This window comes from Dromaius novaehollandiae, chromosome 5 (genome assembly GCF_036370855.1).
Source record: "Dromaius novaehollandiae isolate bDroNov1 chromosome 5, bDroNov1.hap1, whole genome shotgun sequence".
Lineage (NCBI taxonomy): Eukaryota > Metazoa > Chordata > Aves > Casuariiformes > Dromaiidae > Dromaius > Dromaius novaehollandiae.
The window spans coordinates 28,284,919-28,307,927 of record NC_088102.1 but is presented as its reverse complement, the minus strand read 5'-3'; the positions used below and the strand labels follow the sequence as shown (position 1 = coordinate 28,307,927).

At 37.1% G+C, this 23,009-nt stretch overlaps 1 protein-coding gene across 5 annotated transcripts in view; it reads left to right on the top strand.

Annotated features, from left to right (window-relative positions):
• MIPOL1 (mirror-image polydactyly 1) overlaps nucleotides 1-23,009 on the top strand; it is a 197,764-nt gene that overhangs the window by 166,103 nt on the left and 8,652 nt on the right. For all 5 annotated transcript variants that reach the window (XM_026120291.2, XM_064512345.1, XM_026120285.2 and 2 more), the window contains one exon: nucleotides 7,473-7,703. In XM_026120291.2, coding sequence (XP_025976076.1) covers nucleotides 7,473-7,703 — 231 coding nt within the window. The remainder of the gene's footprint in view (nucleotides 1-7,472; nucleotides 7,704-23,009) is intronic.

Below are 23,009 nucleotides of genomic sequence, written 5' to 3'. Positions count from 1 at the left end.
TATGAACAAAAGGTTCAGAAGAATCAGTTGACCAGTGCTTAAGCAATCCTTTCTAGTAGTTGTTGTCATCACTGCTGGACTTTAAAACTGAACGTGTTTACATTTAATTAGAAAGAACACACAGTTTACATCGCACAGTAGCTATCAGTATCGAATCAGAATTGATTTCCGCTCTCTTTCTCAAATTACTGTTTCCTTCAAACTAATTTAAAAAAGGTGCATAACAAAATGACTCATATAAATTTTAAAGCAAAGTAAACAGTATTCCCTGGAGACAAAAATAAAAGTCAATAGCACATAGTCATTACGTTGAACTTGTTTTCAGGTGATTCTGGTGCCTGTGTTATGATAGATATCGGTACTATCAGATGTATATAGATAGATGTATATATGAAGTATCTCTTTTCACTGAGTAGACACTTCACTGACTACTTCAGTTTTCAGTTTCAGGATTCTTATTCCTTTCATCTGAATTGTTGCAGTTTATCTGGTACAACAGGGATTCACTAGTACAGACACAGTAGTTTTTGCAGGTAGATTTTGTTCATTTCAAAAAAAAAAAAAGTTTGTACGTAGGTCACTTGTAAAATGGATGTTAGAGGCCATTATCATTTCCAGTGAGAAGCTTTAAAAGGAAGCTAAAGGCACAAACCAAACTAGCCTTAACTCCATACAGAATTTCAAACAAAGAATTTCATTAGTTATGCAGGCAAATCTAAAGTCAAATTAAGGTGACAGGACACTATATTTAAGGGTCCTACCACAAATTCCTGACCCTTGAAAGTGCACATTCTTTGTTATCAAGAAAGGTTTCTGTGGTTGGTATTTTGGAGACTAGAGGTTCAAATCAGCAGTTTGCTGAGTACTGTCAAGTCCAGTGAAGCCAGTGGGAACTGAAGGTGTTGCAGTTCAGACCAGGCCACTATCAGATGTGTGGGGCTGTAGGAGTTGATCCTGCAAAGCTGTCTCAGAAGGCTGAATATTCATCTATGCCATAATATCATAGTCTCCATATAAGAGACAGTGTCCATATTGAAGCTTTTGGAAAGGATCATCAAAAAAGGAAAAGGTAATCCATAAAGCATCTATTTTCCACCTGTTTTAGTTGGTATACCAACAGCTGTATTATGTTAGGGGAGCTAAATTATTTTACAAGAGCTATTGCTTTCTTATGTATGTTTAGCTTTTCGGAAAAAAGGCACTATATTTTAAAATATTGTCAAAAACATTCTCAAGGTATAAAAAATAACCCACTTTGACCTTTAGGACAAGATCCTCAGTCTCTATGATAGCTAGTTTGTGTTTCCACAAATCCCTGACATAGTTGGTTTCCCTACTGGCCCATAGCCAGACTCGCTGCCTTTACACAACCCCCTCACACACCCCTCCAGTGATCCATGTCAATGGAGTGGCCTCCAGCAGCCATCAGAGAGGCTCAGGGGCTGCCAGTCAGCTCAGAAACAGAGAAGGTGGAACAAGATCTTGTCTTGGAGCCACCGGTGCCCCTTCTCCTGCCTGTCTCACTCAGCTGAGCCAGAACCTGTTCTGTTGCAGTTATGGTGTTAGCACTTCACAGGGAAAATGGTCGGGGTTTTCTGACATGCTGTAAAACATGGAATTGTTGGCACCATCTTAAGCATCCTTTATATTCAAATACTGAGGTCACTCTTGATGACTTGATGCCAGTTCTGTCTTCGATTAATAGATAAGGTTGCCTCTGTATTTGCAGTATTACCCAAACAATCTATTACTGTAGGGAATAGCTACAATATTGCAAATACTAAGTTAAAGTTATTTTGTTAACTAAAGTCATTGGCAAATATTTAAGGATGGCCAAAGCATATGAATTGGCAATAAAGAGCAGATAAAAGATAGCAAAATTCTTTCCTGTAAGTTCTGGTGTGCTAAAGAAAGCACTGTACAAAATACAATTATTTTAAAAATTTCAGATTACATTTGCATCATTATAAGCAAGGCTTCAAAGATAGCTGAATGTGAATGCTTAGGTTAAGATTCAATAATACTGTCAGAGCATGACAGGAACATTTTACTGCAAGCTTGGTTTTATGAATAACATGTAGTCTAATAAAACTATGAAGAGTATCCACAATAGTTGCTGTTGTATTGAAGAGAAAACAGTCTCCTAATTTGGAATAATTTGTGGAAGATAATTAGAGCCTATGAATATGTGTGTGAAGCAGTTAACACGGCTCTATTGTGGAACCATGAAGATGTATGATTAATGCTAACATGTATGAAGTAATGTTCAGGTTTAAAAGATCTATAGTAGTCTCTTCTGTAAACTCAGATATGCTGTATCTAAGAGTTGATGTATGTGTGAAAAAAGCTAATGCTAAACTGTCATCTGCCACACTAGTAATTAATCAGTCAGAGGCTATAGAGGGCCCTGGTTTGGATGCTACTGTGAGAGAGCATCGTGTACTCAGAAAATTCAGGAACATTTCTCAGCTACAAGCAATTAGTTGAGGTTTTGTGCTTCCAGCCAAAGAGGATAGTAATACAGCTGCAAAAATCTCCAAAAATCTTCCTTCTGCTTATCAACGTAATTTGTTTTGCTTGGATTTTATTTCAACCAAACATTATTCATCCACATTCTATTTTTTTAGGTCCTGAACCGTTTGGTGATATGGTGAATGTGAGGGATGATAGGTGGTGCTAAGAGTCACGAGTATAGTGTTGTCATGCGAGTCTGTGATATCTGAGCAACCTGCTCAGTGGCTACATGAACTGAACTGTATACATTTGGTTACTGTGCAACACCATAAATGAAGGGTTTGTAATGAAGATACGGTTTCCAATTATTTTTTGTTGAGACCGTGTCTCAGCAGTCCTTCAACCTCAGGAAAGTCTTAAATGATCACATCACATGCCCCAGTTCTTACTACCTTTCCAAGGTTAGTCATGTGGGAATGGTGTGAGTACTGCAGTGGTCCGGCTGAATGAAAATGAGGCCTGAAAGAGAATGTTTGCTGCTCAGTGTCATCAGAAGACCATCTGGTTTTAGTTCTGAGCTAGATTCAAATTGTGCTGCATCTAAAACACATCTTGTGTGTTTTAACAGTGACAAGTATCTTCTTCAGTAGTGGAGCTCAGACCACCTTGCAAAGGTCAGTAGTGTGATTGTCCTCGTTTTAAAGATGAGAAAACTTGAGGCCTAAAGAAGCAAAATGTTTTTGGAATGGCCTTTAATCTCACTTTGTTGAAGAGTTGAAGTTTTGAGGTAGAGGATAGTCAGTTCAGATTCACACTGTAGATCATATTGAGCCTGCTCTTAAATCATATAGTATCCAGACTATTTGGACACTTACACAGGTTGCAGGTGTTCTCCAGATCATGTTAGGGAGGAAGGCTAGAACTCATCTGCTGCTCGCTGTGGATCCATACTCAAATGTAACTGAATTTGGGTGGTATGGACATGCACAAGAGTATTCATGATTGGTTCTAATCTGTCAGTGTGTTGTCCTATGAAGTCCTGAGATTATATCACCAACCAACACAGAGGAGAGAATCCATAGTGGGCTCTGTCCTAAAAGTGCTCATCCTTGGGTCTGATGAAAGAATATAAAATACAGAGGATGCCTGAGCTCATCCTAGGCTAAGAATATGTGGATTTACCACACATGAGATACAGACACTCTGTGATGGTCCATAAGAATGCACAGAACGTAGTCTGCATTATGCATAATGTGCATTAATGTTACAGTGTTGTACATGGGCTGTGGCCTCTGCTCTATAATGGAGTCTAACACAGCTGCTGCTGTCTGGTTGAATTAGTGAGTGATGTTTGGGTGGCTGATGTGACCTTAATGCTTGTAATTGCAGAGGAAAGCACATAATCACAGGCTAGTAAAACATTTGTCTATGGTAGGGTAATGCCATCTAGTTGCCTGTCTAACAGCTGTCAAATGTGCTCACATGTGATGCAAACTCCACCATTATACATGCTGTGCTGTGCAGCAAGACTAGCTTAGTGTCAAAGTCCTTGTAGATCATATGGGCTTTTTTTTAATATTGTTTCATTGCAGTATCTGCTAAGAGCACCTCTGAGGCCCTATCTCCAAGTCATCAATGCTGCCTAGCCTTTGAGTACTCAGCAGCATGAAGGGACCATCTTCAAAACCATCCTGGGTACAGGTTGAGGTCTGAGAGGTCTCAGAAGCTTGAGTATCAGACACATTTGTGGTGAAAACCGAGGCCAAACATGCATGCCTTTGGAAACATTGGGTATAATGTTTGTCACTAGGTTTGTTGTGTGGGAGGGCAGGAATGTTTGTTTTTTACTGTTTTTTTTTTCCTTATGTCTTTAGATGGAAGATTTCTCTGTGCTGTTCAGTAATTGCTTTAGGTGGAAAATCATTTCCCACCTTGCAGCCGAAGTATGCTTGGCAAGGAAAGAAGTGTTATAAGAGCAGCACTTCATACAGCTGAATTTCAGCCAAAGTCAAGTCCTTTGGGAACAGTTTTAACTGGTGAAATTTTTAGCAGACTTGAAGCTGCTCTGACTTTGGAGGCTGAAGAAAGCTCTGGCTATCTGGCTAGTCAGGAGTTGCATAAGTGACATAATCACATACGACTTTTTCTTCTCCTGCCTGGACACAGTTCAGGTGGGGCCATTAATTGAAGCTGTCAGATCCAAGCTCTAGCAAGAAGAGTTAGGCCCGTATTGCCATAGAAAGCCAAAAGCCTTGCTATTTTTATGAACCATTCTTCAGGCCTAGAACTCCCATTTATTTTTGGTTTATAGCATCGATATTGTTTGGAGAAATAATTTGCTGGACATTAACGAAGGAATTTCAAATTAATAAATATCAAAAGGGACAAAATAAAAGCATTTTACCAAAACATATACTGGCAGAAACCTTGTGATTGCACATTTTTGGGAAAAAAAAGTGTTAAAAAATGTCAACCACAGTGCCTTTATCTGGATGAATCACACTGACTTACAAAATAATACATGTCAGAATCTATTGATCACTCAAATGTGATCATTTTGAGATAAAACATATAATGCTAGTGTTGCATGCAGTATTGTTCTGGGCCAGTACTTTCTGAAGAAGCCAAGTCATAGTCATGCAGGACCAATATTTTAGAATCTAAATAAATGACTATATTTTTCATACATTCTGGAAAAAAATACTAAGGTACTGTGTTAGGCAATGAACAAGTTGGAATATTTGGTTTCTTAGGGTTTTTTTTTTTTAATCAGGGACCCATATGTCTGCTGAAGAGTTTAACTTCTGAGCTCTTTTTTTTGCCTTTTAACTTTGTCCCAGGTGTTTAAGAATAGGACATCGGTGGTATTTCATTACCTTGCTTTCAGCTTTATTTGCGTATCTTTATATTTTTCTATGGTGATCAGTGCTTCACCATATAGTGGAACTTCAGTCAGTAAATTTTATGGGCAGCTATTAAAATAATTTTATTATTAATGAGTCTGTTCTATGCATTTTCATGTCCCTTTATAAATATTTATATTTTCAATATGTCTTCATTTAATTGAAAAGGTTCTTTGCATTGTTTTCAGACAACCTCAGGTAGCAGGTGTAATGACATATCAACACTCTGACCTTTGAGCTTCTAGATTTCTATTAGTTCATCCACATTTTGCTTGTATGTGTATATTGTATTTTAGTTTGTCTATTATTTTCCTCTATAGCCTGATGGAATGAAGGGTGTTTCCTATACAAAAGGCTTAATAAATTGGAAAGGAAGAAAATATGCTCTTACATACTAGCACCCATCATGCAGAATGTGCCTTGAGTATTATAATCAGTCTGCACTGCTTCTGGAAAACCACACTTGAAATAATATTTGATATTTACATGGTCAGTCACAGAGATGGTCACAAGTCATGCTCATCAATGCAGCAATAGCTTCTGGTATACATGAAGTTGTATTGAAATAACTTCAATTATTTGTCTAAACATGCTGCTTACTGTGATATTCTGTTGCCATCACTTTTGTTGTAAATATCCTCCATAAATTTTTTCTACTACTAAAGTGATTTTCCAGTGGTGTAATTATGGGTATTAGAGATGGAAAACAATTACTGCTAATTCCACGGAATCTGCTAGTGCAGGCTCCTCCCTTAGTAATTATCTATTAATGTGATTTCTGCCATTTCACTGTAATAACTCAAGCATTTGGCTACTTACCGATTCCTCAAGAAATAATTCCACAGTCTAATAGGCTTTTGGGGGGATTTTTTCCCTGATGTTCAATCTTTTTTTCACCCTTTTTTCAATTTCTTCTCATCACTTATAGTTAATGTTTAACCTGTTTGTCTAAAATCTTTCTTTCTGCACATTTTCCATAGTTATTGTTAGCTGATCCAGGCATATTTATTTCTCTTAATCTCATAAATCTATTGCTTCAGATCCCTATTCCATTTCATTTCTAATTTCTGATCTCCCTTTGATTTGTCCAGAGCTTTCCAGCACTCAAGTACAAGGCATCCAGCACTGTGTTCTAGTTTGTACAACTGTACTCATTGTTTAAATCATGAAAGATTGTTAGTTTCATGGTTTATGATTTGATATCTCCATGAATATACCTCAAAATCATCTATAAAACTGAATTGGCTGGATATACATCTATGGCACCTCTGTGTGAAATAGTTGGTAAATGTGTCTTACCTGTTGCCTGAGTGAAACCAAAAGAGTGGGTTATAAATGTCTTTGCAAGAAATTATTGTTATTATGGTGAAGGACACTATGGATATTGAAGTACCTAGAGATAAAACTTTGATGCTGGCAGGTAACCTATTTCTATCTACTATGCAGAGCTGTTTAAGACACAGTATATTCTAGCATAGGTGTTACTAGCTTATTGAAAACATCATCAAGAAATATTTTAGTTTCCTCTCACAAAAAAATTGACTGGTGACCTTTAGAATTGATTTAGCATTTGCAAATCATTTGTATGTCTAAAAAAATCCAGCTAATGTAATTATTTCATTCTAGTACATTGTAGCATTTTTATTTCTGTCACTGTATTGAAAAATATGCTACTTTGCAAATATACCCTCTGTAGTAGGTGAATCTGCTTGCTAAAAGTGCTGTGTAACATGAGGTAATAACACCTCAGTAACTCACACTGATTAATTCAATTTTATGTAAATCACAATACCAACTTGTTGCTACATCTCATAGCAAAATAATGCTCAAATTGGGTAGAGATTGTATCTGGAAGATGTTACAGTTGAAAAGTATTGCTTTTTAAGTTCCCATTTAGTAATAAGGTTTTGGGGTTTTTTTTTAATTCTAATAGCTCTTACATGCTTTTAGAAGACCTTTGTTTTCTATCACCTTTGAAATAAAACGTGTTCTGGTATTAGCGCACATGGGATCCGTGTATCATAATACTGAAAGTACTGATTAACCTGAGTGTAGTACTCTTGCAGCTCAGCATTAAGCTGAAAGTTAATAAAAGGTATGATTTTGTTTTTCCAGCTTACACAAATCCTTGTCTCAAGGAATGAGTCTGAAGAATCAGTTTAACTGTACTTTTGGTACGTCTGAAAGTGGGCTGAAAAGCGGGGAGGATGTTGTGACCCTTATGTATCGCCAGGTTGAAGAGCTGGCAGCCCAACTGCAGCAAGCCCAGTCGCAGCAAAAGGAGACAGAACTGAAGCTCCAGAAGGCCTTGGAGGCTTCCCAGGAGGCCAATGAAAAAGTTGAGAAGTAAGTCACTTGCCTTTTTTCCAGAAAAATTACGGTTGAAAACTAAATGAAACATTGTTTCTTCTGATATTTTGTCTGTGGTTGAATGTGTGGTTGTGCTCAGGAAAGTTCCTTTAAAATGATTACCTCTTTTCAACAGTTCAACTTCTTTCTTATTCAGTCATGAATTTGATCTCTTCAACCATTATATAATGTTGTGCAAGTCAGTGTGCCTTTCATTAATGTTACGGAAACTGCTTTCTAGAGGTGGAAGGCACAGTGAAAGTGTTTCCATCTCCCAGGAATGGTTTTCACTGTCTTCTTACCCATGGCAATCCTATGGCAACACGATATTGGCCTTTATAATTGCATGGTAGAATGTTATAAGGTTCTTTTATATAATTTTTGTGTTTCATATCTGTCTCATGCTATACTAAATGTTTATAGGGTTGTGTAGGGCCGTCTTCAAAATCTCACTAAAATCAATAGGAAGTCTCTGAATCAGTGAACACGGACTGTATGCTCTTTCCCATCATAGGACTCCCTATTAAAAGGCTATTAGACTTCAAAACTTTCTGTACTGAAGTCCTTATTGTCATGATTGCTATTACTAGCATATAAGCTTTTGAAATTCTGGTTGCTGGGACATAGGCAACTCTGTAGGCCATGCCTTTTCATAGCCTGGCACTTCTTATATCTGCATTACGTCCATCAGCTGCAAAATATCCCTTTCAAACTCTTCCAAGACTGTCAGTGCTTAACTGGATGAAATGTTCCCATCATTCCAAATTTGTCTTTAAGTTTTATGTCTGCAGTTAATTTCCAGAGTAGCTAGAAATTGGCTTATAATACAGTGTAATGACCAAAAAGTTGTCCCTGTTTAAAAGAAAAAAACCTGCTTAGTGCTCCTGTTTTAGAAAGTTATATTCTTTACTTTATTTGTAACTACATAGTGAAGATACATATATATGAAAATACATATTTTCTGCCATCACTTTAAAATCCCTTGTGGTTATTTGAGAATGATTTGACTCTATGTTCTGATCATTTAGATATATTTGAAAATTCACTAGGCACATACTTATTAAAATAAACCTATAAAAATAATTAAAGCATATCTAGGAGTCCCTTTCCAATATAGTTTTGATAATATGGACTGTTTATATTGATTTATTATGTATTGAGTGTTGCCTGTGTGCTTTGTGTGGTATAGAGGAATCTTGAGCTGTGCTTAAGGAGTTTATATTTCCAGGTATATACACAGCAAATCACTGGATTTCTTGATAAATTAGTGATTAAAATCAGTAATTCGTGCTGTGATTAAATTATACTAATATGATAATAATAATATTAGCTAATCTTTTCTGTGCACTTTTTAAAGTTGTTGTTTCATTTCATTTCATTTCATTTCATTTCATTTCATTTATTAACACCTACCAACAGTAGACTGGGAATATTGAAGTGAAGTTGGTTGGGTTGTTTTTTTTTCCAGGGAAACGGTCTTGTTTAATCCCGTGTAACCAGAGTGGCTATAATAGAAGTGCAGTCACAACCTGAATTAAAGTAGTGATGATAGACTGGTATAGTGAAAAGAATTTATGTAATTTAGTATGCTCAACTACTTGGGAAAATTTTGATCAGGTTAGTTTTCATTATTGCTGAGATCAGGCCACTGTGCCTGTAGCAAAATTAAACAATTGGGTGAAGTCTTTTGATGACAATAGCATGCCCTTTTTATCAGGAAACTGTGGAAATGCTCTGCGCGTCTTCCCAGCACCCAGAGTCATCCACCCCCATCTTATAATTCAACCTGCAAACAGATTAAGCAGCTGAGTTTGTGGAAAGTGTGTTTACTTTGAGCTAAGAACCCTTGTGTGGCACTATAGAGATTCCTCTGACACCTCTGGGAGAACTACACAGACAGTTCTTACTCATCAGCAGGGAAACCGGGCTGAGAATTCCCAATTTCTTTGTAACCTCAACTGCTTCATACAAATCAGTGTTTGGCAATTAGGCAGGAACTCATTTGTTAGCTTTGCTTTTTATTTGGAAGATGTAGGATGTTCTACATTTCAAAAAGGAACTGACAATTTTAAAACTTGCCAGCTGAAAGGCTTCTTGGTATTAATTGCAGTAATATTAATTATTAGCACTGTCTTAAAAGGGTGCTTATTGTAATTTAAAATGGACGCTGCAATTCATAGCCAAAATGTGGTTCTAAAGTATCTGTCTTCTTGATTTACCATTTTTTTAAAAATGACCAAGTAAAATTTAGTTCCGACACAGATGAGGGAAGTATTTTAGCAGCTATGTAAAGCATTTTCTCTGTATTAGTCAGTAAAATACCTGAATAATGTACTAAGTTAAAAATCAAAAGATAAAAATACTTACAAACTTCATAAAGAAAGGACACAATTGGAATAATTTGAAATGTTGAGACAGTGTACTGCATATTTGGGAATCTGTGTCATTTGCTAGTGTTGGCTATGCCTTTGATAATCTGTTCTTTGACAACACTGAAGAAATTTTTAAATGTTCTTAAAAACTTCAGTGCTTACAGTTGGTATCATATGCTGTTTGAAATACAGAGATGTAATTTCTCCAGGTATTGCCATGGTTTCATCCATTTGTGTATCTAATAAGGAACTTACCTGCAGTTGTTGCTTTCACAGTGAGAGATCCTAGTCAGAACAGTGGTCCTGTGTTTTGCATAGGGACACAAAGCATCTAAAAAATTTCTGGATCCCATCCCACATGAAACAGCAGCTGTGAGCCAGAAGCGAGATATATTGGAATCTGCCTATAGTGAACTTGGATATAGTAAAATTCTGTTTATACTAAAGTGGAGGGAACATCTCGCAGCAGCTCATTGCAGTGTGATAAGTAAATTGCAACTGTGTACTCTTGCCTGTGAAGATGATTCGCAATCCCGGCAGGGGTGGTGGTGTGAAAGAGAAAATACCGATGGTCAGAGTGTGGCCACAGAGCTTTTAGCAGCTTTTATGTGCATCTATTTTGTTTTAAAAAAATTGAGAGGTTACATATCTGACTTTGAAGAGAGCAATATTGTAGTTTATAAAGCAAAAAGCAAATTTTAACTGTGCGGTGTTTGTAAATGCATATATATATTTACTGTTATATGTGAGTGTGCATATACACATATGTATACGTATTCAGTAGGAAATTATGACAATCTGTGGGATACCTAATATTTTCGACATATTCTGTAGAATTACTATGACTATAATTTTCAATGTTTTTAGTTATTGTTTATATTTCTCTGTTACAAACAAAGGATTAGGGCAGTGGCATACAATTCACCAGGAGTGTTGGCACAGAGCCACAGGCCCCCTGCAAGTTGGTCCTGCTGGAGAAGCCTGGAGCCAGCTGGTGCAGCCCCAAAAGGGAAATGGGGCTGACCTGGAGAAGGTGCCTGGAAAAGCCTGCGAATTAATTAGTGCTTCTGCCAGCAAGAACTGGAAGAAGCAAGATATTTTAAAACTGTCCTTCCTGCTGGAACCTCTGGGACTGAGGAGTGGCTACTGATGTCAGTAAGATCAGAGGAGGTTACAGTGTAATACCAAATCAATATTAGCCAATTATCAGTAAAGGTTGAGGGCATTTTTGATGTGTTTTTTCCAGGAACAATAGCTTTGAAGCTGGGAGAAATTTTAATGCAGTTTCTCTATTGAAGGTTTTGATTTTGTCTTTCAGTCTGATGATTCTAGCTCAGTAAAGTTTAGCTCCGTGTATGTGAGCACTGTCATGCTTGGACACTCGCATAGCTTGTGTATGTAAGTTTGTAGCAGAGGATGTACATATAGAATTTCTATGTAAACCTCTAAAAGCAAATACAGAGCCACAAAATAATAATGCAACACTAAAATATACATGTATGAAAATAAGCACAAATGTGGTAAGTATACTGCTTGTACGCTTTGCCAAATTAGTTCTTATTATGAACAAAGAAAATATAAAAGTGATGTCAAATGGAAATTGTCACTTGTTTTATCCTTAACTGTTTATTGAGGAGATCTTTTCTTTTGATTTTGGATTTGTTTGTTTTGAAGAGGAATTCAGGGAAGTTGTAGATGTGGATAAAATATTTCAGTTGATGAAATACAAGAGGAAATTAAGCTATCTTGTGGAGAAGTAGATAATTTTACTAGAGGAAATTATTGTCTCTCATAAAAGAAGTATTACCTTTAATAGCAGTCGTTTGCTTTACCTCTTCAATATTTTTATTTTTGGCAACCTAACTTTCATTGTTAGTGGAGCACACTTATTTCTGAGTAGTCCTGAATTTCCCTCCAGCATTTCTGAACATGCTTTTTGTGCTTTCATAGTTTGTTCACTTAGTTTCATTTCTTAGCTGATGCTGTTAAACAAGTCCACCAATGAGACAGACAAAAACAAAGTGTTCTTACCAGCATTTCACATATTTGAAAAGAATACAAAAATGAAAAAAAATAAGGACAGAGCATTTATTAAATGGCTAGAATCCTCTTCTTCTTCAAGTAAAACAAATCTGCCTTCTGAGTGCAGGAATTGTGTGCATTTCACATCAATGTCCAGGACATTCTCCAGTGCCCGCTGGAGGGTCTAATCTTCCCCAGAATGATCTGAGCAGTGTAGTTCAAGAACAAGAAAGAATCTTTGAATAATCTCACCACAATGTGAGATGACCCTCCGACAGGGGACTGACCAGATACACATATGGGTTTTGGGAAGACGCTCTGATGCTCTTTTTTAACACAGCTGTGAGAAGAATGTGGCTTAGACCCAGTAGTCTTTCTGGAGTATAGCTGGCAAAGGAAACCATGAGGAGAAGAGAATTTAACACATGGGTGTAAGAGAGTCCGCTTCATTGATGCGATCTGAGGGGAATGTCTAATGACTGGAAGAATCAAACTTGGCAATGAAAACACAAAGCTCTTTTCATCAATTCAAACGCAGACTCTAAAGCTGCAGATGGTTACCTCCAGCTTTGTCTATTCAGTGTGGGGTTGTATAAAATGGCACTTTGGTGAATACTAATAGATCAAAACAAAGATTTAATAACATAAAGATGTGGTTTTCATTTTTAAATGAGGATACAGGTCAGTGTCTCAGAAAAGAGTAAAATGAGTATCTTTATATATAGGTCTAAAGTCCCTGGAGATTTTTAACTGCAAACATGGTATCTTTAATGTACAAATTGTATTCAGTACAGCACAGCTATGTGGGGAACAGACTAAAAGTAAGATTTCTGAATTATTATACTGACTGAACTGCTTTGTACCATGCAAATGTTGTTAACTAGTTATCCCCCCTTTAAAATCATGCCTACGTATATTTAGTTGAAGTATACATTGTAGCTTCTATACTTTCAGTCACTTGTTGTAAATAAGAATGGAGCTAGTTAATTAGAAATTGCAGGCAGAAGCACTGCATGAAAGAAATAAGTTGTACATTCACCAGGATTCAACGCTGTTTGTTTTGGAGGAACCACCAAATGTTAGAGAACTTGGTTGAGTTTATTTTAAATTTTAGAGATAAATTTCTGTAGTTTTCATCTTTCAAAACACTAAATGCAATTTGAGTTATTTTATTAAGATACTACCTTCAGATGTTCAGACTCCACTATTAAAACTAGACTGCTTGTTTTTTTGGTTTTTTTTTACTTACAAAAATATATTATGGAGAATGTTAGATCAACACATTAACTACTGGAGACCAGAAGTACAACTTTGTAGATATTAATAGTTTCACTGATTTGTGTCAGTAGATAATTTAGCAGATGTCAAAAGTGATTTTGCTTTTAATGAAAAGCACTGTGCTGTCTGCTGCTGTGAATTTCTGTGGGGGCTGAATAATTGGTAATCTTTTAATATCATAGAGGGATTAATTTAATTGGTGCTGGCATTTTGAAATGGTAAGTTTATTCTGATGTTTTGTTGAAGAATGTAAATATAGAGCTAGTTTCTCAGTTAGAGTAAATTGGCTTAGCTCTATTGTGCTGAGTTACATTCATTTGTCCCAGTTAAGGATCTGACCTGTAGTTTACTGTGAAACAGATGCTGGTGTGTATGTTCAAAAGACAGCTGAGTGAGGGCAAAGTGCTAATAATCTTTTACTATTATAACAAGCGATAGAAGTCAATGGTTTTGAGAGTCTGTATGGAAGAAAACTGATGGGAGAGAGAAGGAGGAAACTCATGTAGCAGTCTAAGATACCAGTGAAAATTAACAATAGTTCGGGACTTTCAGAACTAGATCAGAAATTCTTAAAGGAGATTCAACGTGGAACAAAACTGCTTGATGAGGACTGATGTGCTGGCTGCTTCATGCAATGATTAAAAGCAGATTATGAGCTCCATGGGGCCCATAAGAGATCTCCACAGTCTCCACAGGCGGGGTTTTATAGTGTTTAGGAAACCCACGCTAGCCAGATGGAAGATTCCCAGACACGCAAAACTACCACATACCCCAAAGAATTCTGCAGAGTGTAGCACAGCTGATGCAAAGTTTCTTTGGCATGCAAGGCATGAATAGGAACATAAGAAAGTCTGAAACAAAAACCCTAGTAAGAATCATCTCATGTCATATATGAAAATATTGCCATTAACTATATATTACCATTAACTATAGTAGCAGTGACAGTCAGTATGAAATTACTGGATTTGGGAGCAATAGGTTTGGAGATGGTCTGCTTTAGGGATTAAGTTTAATGAGGAATTAAGACTAATTGAAATGTGTGAAGGAAGTCATGTGTGATACGGAAAGCAGTACATAGTATGGACAGAATTTATTTAGGTGCTTAAAGCTCTGTAGTAAAGCCAGTGACTCCCAAAAAAAAATTCCCCTTGGACTGCACTAGTATGCATGGTAGCTTCATGAATTATAAAGTCATGTAGAGATACCTATTTGTTTTAGTAAAAGAACTGAGTAAGTCAGTGAGGTTATGTTCGACTTCAGAGGAACTCGACAAAGCTATAACCAAAAATTGATTTCACTCTATAGAGGAAATAATATATCGGACTGGAGTCCAAATCTGAGGTGAGTTGAACAAATTCAGTCACTTGTGGCATATTCTCTGGGCTGTTCGAGGTATACAATGTTTTCTATCACTAGGCAGATCTTGTTTCCCTTGGTATGTCTAAGGTATTATTCATGCTGTACAAAAGGAAATATATCACTTCTGCAAAACTTTAATATATTTTTCACACTGATTTATATTATCTTAATTGGATAACACTTCACCTGCCAATTTGAATTGCATACTCCAAGTTACAGTCCAGTTAGAATTTACAGACTGTGATAGAGGAAATGGCTGATGCTACCTACCATTAATACCGATTACTTCCTGACCCAAGGAAGAGAGGACTTACGTTAGCATAAATGGAAAACTTCTGATTGTAAAAATGCAAAACAATCAACTTTGTCATTTTTTGCCCAGTTTCTTTGGAGAGACAGATTCAGAAACATATGCTAAACAGAGTAATGCACAAGGGTTTTGCTGAGATCCACACAAAGCAGAGTGACCTCAGCCATGTCCTTTCAAAAGTTTCCTTGGCGTCTGTGTCCCTCCCTCCTTTTCTAAGCAATTGTTTGGGAGTGGGCATACTCATCCAGGATGTGACAGAAAGGAGTTGAGTTTCCTCTTCTGTCTGAGGAAATCCTAATTCAGATCTCCCATGTCTCAAGGGGATGTTTTAGCTGCCCAGGTTTGGCCTGGATGCTGTCCTTTTCTTATGCTGAAGCTGTGCCACACAGCAGAAAATAAAGCAGGCTTTTGGATCAGAGAGCACTGAGTGGGCTACTTACCTCTGAGAGGTGAGATCTGATCCTCTCCTTTAGGACTTTTTTCAGTTTTATCCAATGCCTACTGAACATAAATATGAAGACAGTATTGGAAATGACATTTCTCATTTTCCAAGTGAGTGCCCTTGATCACCACCCACAGAATCATAACTTCAGGTAGTAATATTTCACATCTTCAAAATGAGAAGTAGAGAAGATCTTTCTGCCTCAGAGGTCACAGACATGGGTTAAAACCAAGTTTTCCTCTACTTGGCTGAATGCTCTACCTGGCAAGCAGTGCAATTTTTTATACTTGTTTTAAAAAGGAGGAATGCTAGCACCACCATTATGTTTGTCACCTTAAAAAGAAACAAGTAGCTTCAGATTCATTTTAGAGAAGGGCCACTTGGGGACCTCTTGGCAGCTTGGAGGAAGACACATAAACTGATGGGCTAAGATAAAAAACAAACAAAAACAAACAAACAAACCACAACAACAAAATCCTACTTGGCTAGTTTAGGAGTGCCCTTCTCTTGTGCCACTTGTTACAAATGCCATCCCAAGTTGCTGTAGTGCTCTCTGTGTGCGCTGGAGGAAGAACGCGTAGGTGTAGAACACACTCAGAGCTGTAGTTCCCATTCTGAGAACTGGAGTCCTGAAAGACAGATTTGGCAATGTTCAAAATTACTACAGTTAAGACCCTTTGTAGTACTAATGATTGTTAATTTTTTTCACTTTAAGATTGCCCTTAATAGATCAGTTCATCGTATCTGTACCAAAAGTCTCATACACTTGTAATCTATTATATTGCCAGGGCAGATCATGGAATATCATTTTTATAGATATTTTAGGTGTCATAAGTTATAGTGAGGCCTTTAGCATCTGACAGTTTATGGTCATTGCTAGCATTATGTTCAGTGGTGTACCCAGCAGAATGAAGACAGGAAATCCCAGCCAGAAGGAAAGTACAGATAAGTCTTTTGTGCATTCCTTGCACACCCAGGACATCCACTGACTGCAGGGAATTTCATATGGATGAAGAATGCAGAATTTAGCAGACAATCCAAGTCAGATATTTACTTTCTTTGGGTAGCTATAATTTACATTTACTTAACCTCTATAAGTTGTAGACTGGAGTGCAGCTATTGTTTTCTTAAAGTATAGGTAGTTACAATATAAACACAAATATTTATCATCATTTGAATATTTATCATCTCAGTCTTTCAAGAAAATATAAGCAGTGCTGAAACTTCGTTCTGTCAAACACTAGAATGTATTCTGTGAAAGTCAAATGTTTTCAGAGTCAATATAATCACAGCATCCCAGTTTTTGACCTGTGTGTTCATTTACAGTTTGCTTATAGCTGCTTCACAGAGATGGAAGTTTGTAGATTACAACATGGTTTTATTGATTTATCAGTAGCAAAATACACTGAGTATACTCAGTAAACTGGACCAGCTAGCTCTTGGTCTTGTATTGTATAATATCAGCTTGTTGTGGAATACTTCAGAACAAAATCACAATGTTGGCATAGTTAACATAAATGGTGTAAACCAGACTTGCAAAGACTAATATTCAGTAAGACCAATAACAAACAAATTAGATTTTGGAGTTGTTTGCCCAATAGGAAGAAGCATGCTGACGTAGTATTTGTGAGCATATAGTTAACCATGCTATGACAAATTATCAAATAATCTTTGAAAAGCAAATTGAGTGCTCCTTGAAGAATGACAGGAAAGCTTTTTCTGAAACTTGCTTTTTTTTTTCTAAGCCAAAAAAATGAGTGTCACAGTAAATAATCATTTACTTTAATATTTTATATCCAAATAAAATAAATCCATGGCATTTACATTGCCGTTACTAAATAGTATTTGGTTTGTTTGCAAGAGTCATTTATTTGTGGCTTGGCTGAAGGCATAAAAATAAATTGCGGTTCTTTCTGTTAATACTCATACTGTTTCTCAGCATATGCAAAAAGTTGAATACTGTAAATGTATGTGAAGAAGCTCAGCAAAAATCTCAGACTTGCTGAAGCTTCTGAATTACATATAAATTTCTAGAGAATTGATGGAATAGTTCTTTACAGTGTCAAATGGAAATTACTGACCAGACCCAATCCACAAAAGCATTTATTTTTAAGCAAAGTTGAAATCATTGAAATTATTTCACTGCTTAAAATTAAGCATGCGTTTACTGAGCTAGGTCTCCAAGTAAAAAATTACAATTCATGTTTCTAATCTAATACTGAATCATTAAAGAAATAGCCATTTTTTTCATATGGCTACTAATTTTTTAAATGGAATTGCGTGGAGAACTGAACTCTGTGGACCACATGAACTGTGTTTTTAGATATGAAAGCTAACAACAGCTTTAACCCCGTCATTGCCACTATTTTATTGGCAAGTTGCTTGGCTTTCCTGTTATAGTTTTTTGCTATATGTGAGGTAGGTGGAAGGATAAAGATCTAGACATTGAGTTGTTGTACGGCATGCATCTTTAGGATGTAATTTTATCTTTTCTCTTTCTATTTTTCTATATTTTCTATATTTTTCTAATGTTTTCTGTATTCTATGGAGTTTTTGCCTACAGAAAGTATCAGAATTTAGCCTTTGAATGGAAGACATTGCAGATATTGAAGATACGTATTTTACAATTCACGCTTGTTTAGCACTGTATTCTGTCTCTCATATGACATCTTTTTTTTTAATCACCTCTATCTTTTATTTAGTAAAATAATAATATAAATCATTTCAAGGATGTAATAGCTGTGCATCTGGTAAAAGGGATATCCTAAATGGGGAACTCAGCACAGAAGACATCTCACAAGTCTCCAGTTTTAAACACTGAGAAAATATTTTACTCTAAGCATGTAAAGAATTTTATTAATTTTGGCATAAAGCCAACGCTTTTAAGTTTTTATCAGCGGAAGCTAAAAAGTTTTTCCACTACAGCTTATTGTCCATGTCACTACCAAGCAGAATTGCACCAAGGCTTGAGTCTGCCAGCGTGCCAGTGCAGAAAAATTAAATCTGTCCTCAAATTGAGTAGAAGGTCCACTGTTGCTCTCCTGTTTCAGCCTTGTTCAAGAATTCTTTGACCTCACGGGAGCAGGAGGAGAGAAAATTGACTCCAAAGCTCATTCCCAGTGGGCTATTGGGAGCATGGAACAAAATGGTCTTAGAAGGACAGTGCAAAAGAAATTAATATGAATTGTCTTGACAGTATGGCGCAGGGGAGATTCAGGGGTGGTGTATATGCCTGATAGTGGAAAAGGTTACTGAAGCTTAAAAGTGTGAAAGCTTGTTGTTATGTTAGTGGCCTTAAATGACTGATAACTTAGTAAAAAGTCTATGTAGTGTTTTAAGGAGCACTATGCATGTGTAGAAGACACTTTGGTCTGGGTGCTAATGCTCAAGGGGTATTTTAAAAACTGATTTGTTGTGTGCAAATGAACAGTTAAGCATATGTTCTGGTTTTGCCCCTGCAAATGTGACCCCATGCCAAGATCACCATAAGAGACATGCTTAATGCTAATAACATCTATCTATATTTTTTAAACATTAAGGGAGGTAGAATATTTCATCTGTTAATATTTTCTTTGTCCATCACTGAGGAAAGGCTGCTCTTATTTTTTCTAGAAATATTTTTCAGAAGTGTAGCTATGTATGAGTCACTCTAAATCCAGGAGAAGTCTGTGGACAAGATACAGATTAGACAGATAATACTGGATTACACCAGAAGGGTGGAGAGTTCAGTTACCAGTCTAGGCCCATTATGAAGGAGTTATCGCAAGTGAGAGCTTGACTAAATGCTTTTCTCTTACATCCAAACCCTTTCCTATTGTTGCTTGATCCCTCTGTTGCCATAGAACTCATTCTGGCTTGGGCAACATCACGTCAATTATGCCAGGAAGGAAAGTCTACTGAAATACGTCAAACCTATGTAAAAGGAATGAATTTTAATGTATAGTGGAGGGATTTGATGATGATTTACATGAAGGAATTTTCTCTCCACAAGCTCTGAATTGCTGTTGGTCACCGGAGTGGAACCACCTCAGGGAGGCAGAACATAACTGAGAGCTGTCTAGAGCCAGCAAGTCTGCATCAGGTTTGTAGAATATCTGTGGAATCAAGAAAAAAGCCAGTCTTGTCTTTATTGTTTATGATATCAAGAGGAGTCTGCCAGAGTTGTGCTTTGGTGGGATGCACTGAGAAACAGCCTGGGTAGTATGTTAGTATTTGAGATTTTGCAAACTCACTGTAAATGAGACTGGACTAGAACATGCGCAAAAGGGGTGGGATTGGCTTGGAATAGGCTACTAAGAAGTTCAGACCTGGCCTTACAAGGAGGGCTTGTTTGAAACGTGCAGAAAGGTATAATGTGGTTTCAGGCTGATACTTTTGGAGTCTCTTATTGGAGAGTGTTATTTGGAGTCTCCACTCCCTACAGATCCTTAAATGTGCATCAAGGCTGTTCATCCTGCATCTCATCAGGAATCCCGTTTGTTCTGAGCAGGTCTGAAATAGTATTTGTTTCAGATGATTAATTTTTGATGTTGTTTTTAAGTATTCCTGAAGAGGGATTTGGAACTAAACAAAATCCTCCAAAAAGTAAGTCCTGATTCCATTTTCTGAAGTGCATCTCCTCAGCTGGATATAGAACAGGAGAACTGGCTAGTCATTACTTGCTGATGTGGCACAGAGCATGGATTAAGAAGTTGAGAGTGATGGGCTCTCTATCTAGCAATTCCAGGCTCTAATTCTGCAGGCATTTATGCCTATGCTTTCTTTTTTTCTTTTTTTGTACACATGAGGAACCCAGTTCAGCTCAAGATTACTTATACATAAAACTAAACATGTAAAAAAGTTTGTGGGTCTTTTCCAGTCTTCTTGGTTGCTTGAGGTTCAGCAAGTTGTCTCACTTCTCTACACACTCTTTTGCCACATGTAAAATACCTATCATGCAACATAGACCTGATGTCTGCTTTTACATAAAGTTCTGCACTTTACGTCAAGTGTTGAGCATCCCTCCCTCTGTGTTGTGAGTGTTCAAAGCAAAGAATATTTGTTTTTCTGAGATTTGATCTTGAGAAAAAGGTGGGAAACTGTTCAGAGTCAGAATGAGCCTGCCTGTAATACATGACTCTGATGATAGCAAACAGTTACCAAAGGGAAGGACAGGACTTGATTGGAAGTAATATTTCCCCCCCCCCCCTTCCAAATGAACAAGTACTGTGACAAAATACTTTCTATGGTGAAGATATATTAGCTGTAAAGTAAAATTGCTAGCTTTTCTTAAGCACATGACAGAAAGTTCTAGGAAGTATTTAGCAAGAAAATCAAACAGACCCTTCCCTTCTTCCCTTTTTATATCAGCACATACACTGTGAAAATGCTATCACTGTAAGGAATAGGTTTAGATGTCAAGATTTCTTCTAAGAAGGAGACTAGCTGTGACCAAATGACTGGGAGCAGTAATTGTCAGTGCTAAAAGTAATTCAAGCTTACGGAAGGAGATATAGAAAAGGTTTTTCATGCACAAGTAGTAGTAGTGAACTTTGCATAAAACCAGCATATAAGCTGTTGGACTGAAGCTAGAGTAGTTAGGTAAAATTCTGTTGTCTGATTAAATAATCTGATGGGTATCATTTGGCCTTAAATACGTCGATCTATCCTCTATTTCAATTGCTGTTCATTTTTTAACTCTTCAATATCACCAACATCATCAGATGTGAATGGTCCATCCAATAGTAAGAGTCCCTGCCTGGGCTAAATCATAAATATATTGTAGGTCATATAGTGTTTTCAGGGTTTTGTTTTCTTTTTCATGAGCTCACTTATTTTAGAAAATCAGTGTGTGCTGTCCTGAGAAAGCATTTTAAAGCAAAGAAGCAGCAGTACCTTTCACAAGTTGGCATTAAATCCAACATAGATGCAGAAGTTCTGATTCCGTGTTATTCTGTCTTGTGCAGCAGTTTGCATCAAACAAAGCAGAGTGAAATGCTGTCAAAACAGACTAACTTTGTTTACCGTTCACTTTTCCTGCTGCTAGTGATGGCACAAGGTGAATAGTAGTGGTGAGCTAGCTCATAATCTTCCAAACAGAAGGTAGAAAGCAAACAATTTGACAAGATTAGTTATTGTGGACCACAGATAAAGGCTTAATATTTTAGCCAAGGCCTGTGTAAGCCAGGTTTATTTTGAAATATGTCTGCTGTCAGGAGCCCAACTGGCTGTATTTGCTTCTAAGTTTAATCATATACAGAATTACTCTTTTGGGTTGAGAAGATGCTGAAAGGGATTTAATAGGAATGCTTGTTTTGTCACAGTGTTTTTCTGAGGGAGAATGGCTTGCCCTGCCAAATTGAAGGCCTGTAAGTTTAATGGAACATACTTTCTGCAGTGACATTACAAACACTGTTGGGCAGGCAGGAATTGGCGGCAGTGCCTGGAGTAATTAGATTCAACACTGTGGTGTACCACAATTTAGAGCTAGCCGATGCTGCTGCATCAGTGTCTAAGACTCATGGTTTAAGGCTAGAAAGGACCATTAATATCATTCCTTCCAGCCACCTGTCTAACACAGGGCATAGAATTTTGCTTAGCAATTCCTGCATCAGGTTCAAAACCACTGCTGAACTCCAGTGTAGCATTTAGAAAGACACCCAGTCTTAAACACCTAAGATGCAGAGGGAAGTTTGTTAGGCAGAATAGAAGCAGCCTGATGCATCTAACTCATATCTAGTCTTTCACAGAAAGATTTATGAAGGAATTGTTGCAGGCTGGTATATGACCCATTAAATGCAGCCAGGCAATGTTTTTAGCGAGTAGATCAAAAATTATTATTGTTGAAAAGGTAGGTTTTCCAGGTGCCAAAAATAAAACCTGAACTCAGGAATAAGAATAATTAAAGATTCAGTGAGCAACACAGAAGTAAGAGGGAGAATGCCTCTGTAGCATGGTAGATAGGCCACTCACCTGCCAGGTCATACCCTCACATTCCAGGCTTCAGTCCAGTGAATATTTAAGGATTTTATTCAATGCAGAGCAGCTTCAACAATTGAGACTGAAAACAACCCACCCCAGAACCCAGTATTTATAAAGTGCTGCTACCTTAAGAGGGAAACAGCTGGACTCCAATTCCCTTGTACAGATAGAAGAATTAAACTAGTTTCTTCCAGCCTTTTGAGTAAATAATCCTGTCCAAATGACTGGTTTCTGGATGAGAACAGTACTGGTATCACAGCAACCTCTCTTCTCTGTGTCATTTGTTTCCTTGACTTTTACTGAAAATGCCTGAAAATGAAGTATTCTGTTTTTGATTGGATGAAATATATCCAAGAGGAAAACTGAAGGAAAAGAAAGGAAAAGGAAAGACTTTTTTTTAATTAGGACATGAAATTAAGTGAATTTGTTTGTGTGACCACTCACGGAACAGTCAGTTATTCACTGAGCCCTATTGCTAAGCTGCTTGTAATGCTTTTGTCCAATGCATTTTATTTACCTAGTATATTTTAAAATGCTTGGCTTCTAAAGGGAATTAGTGT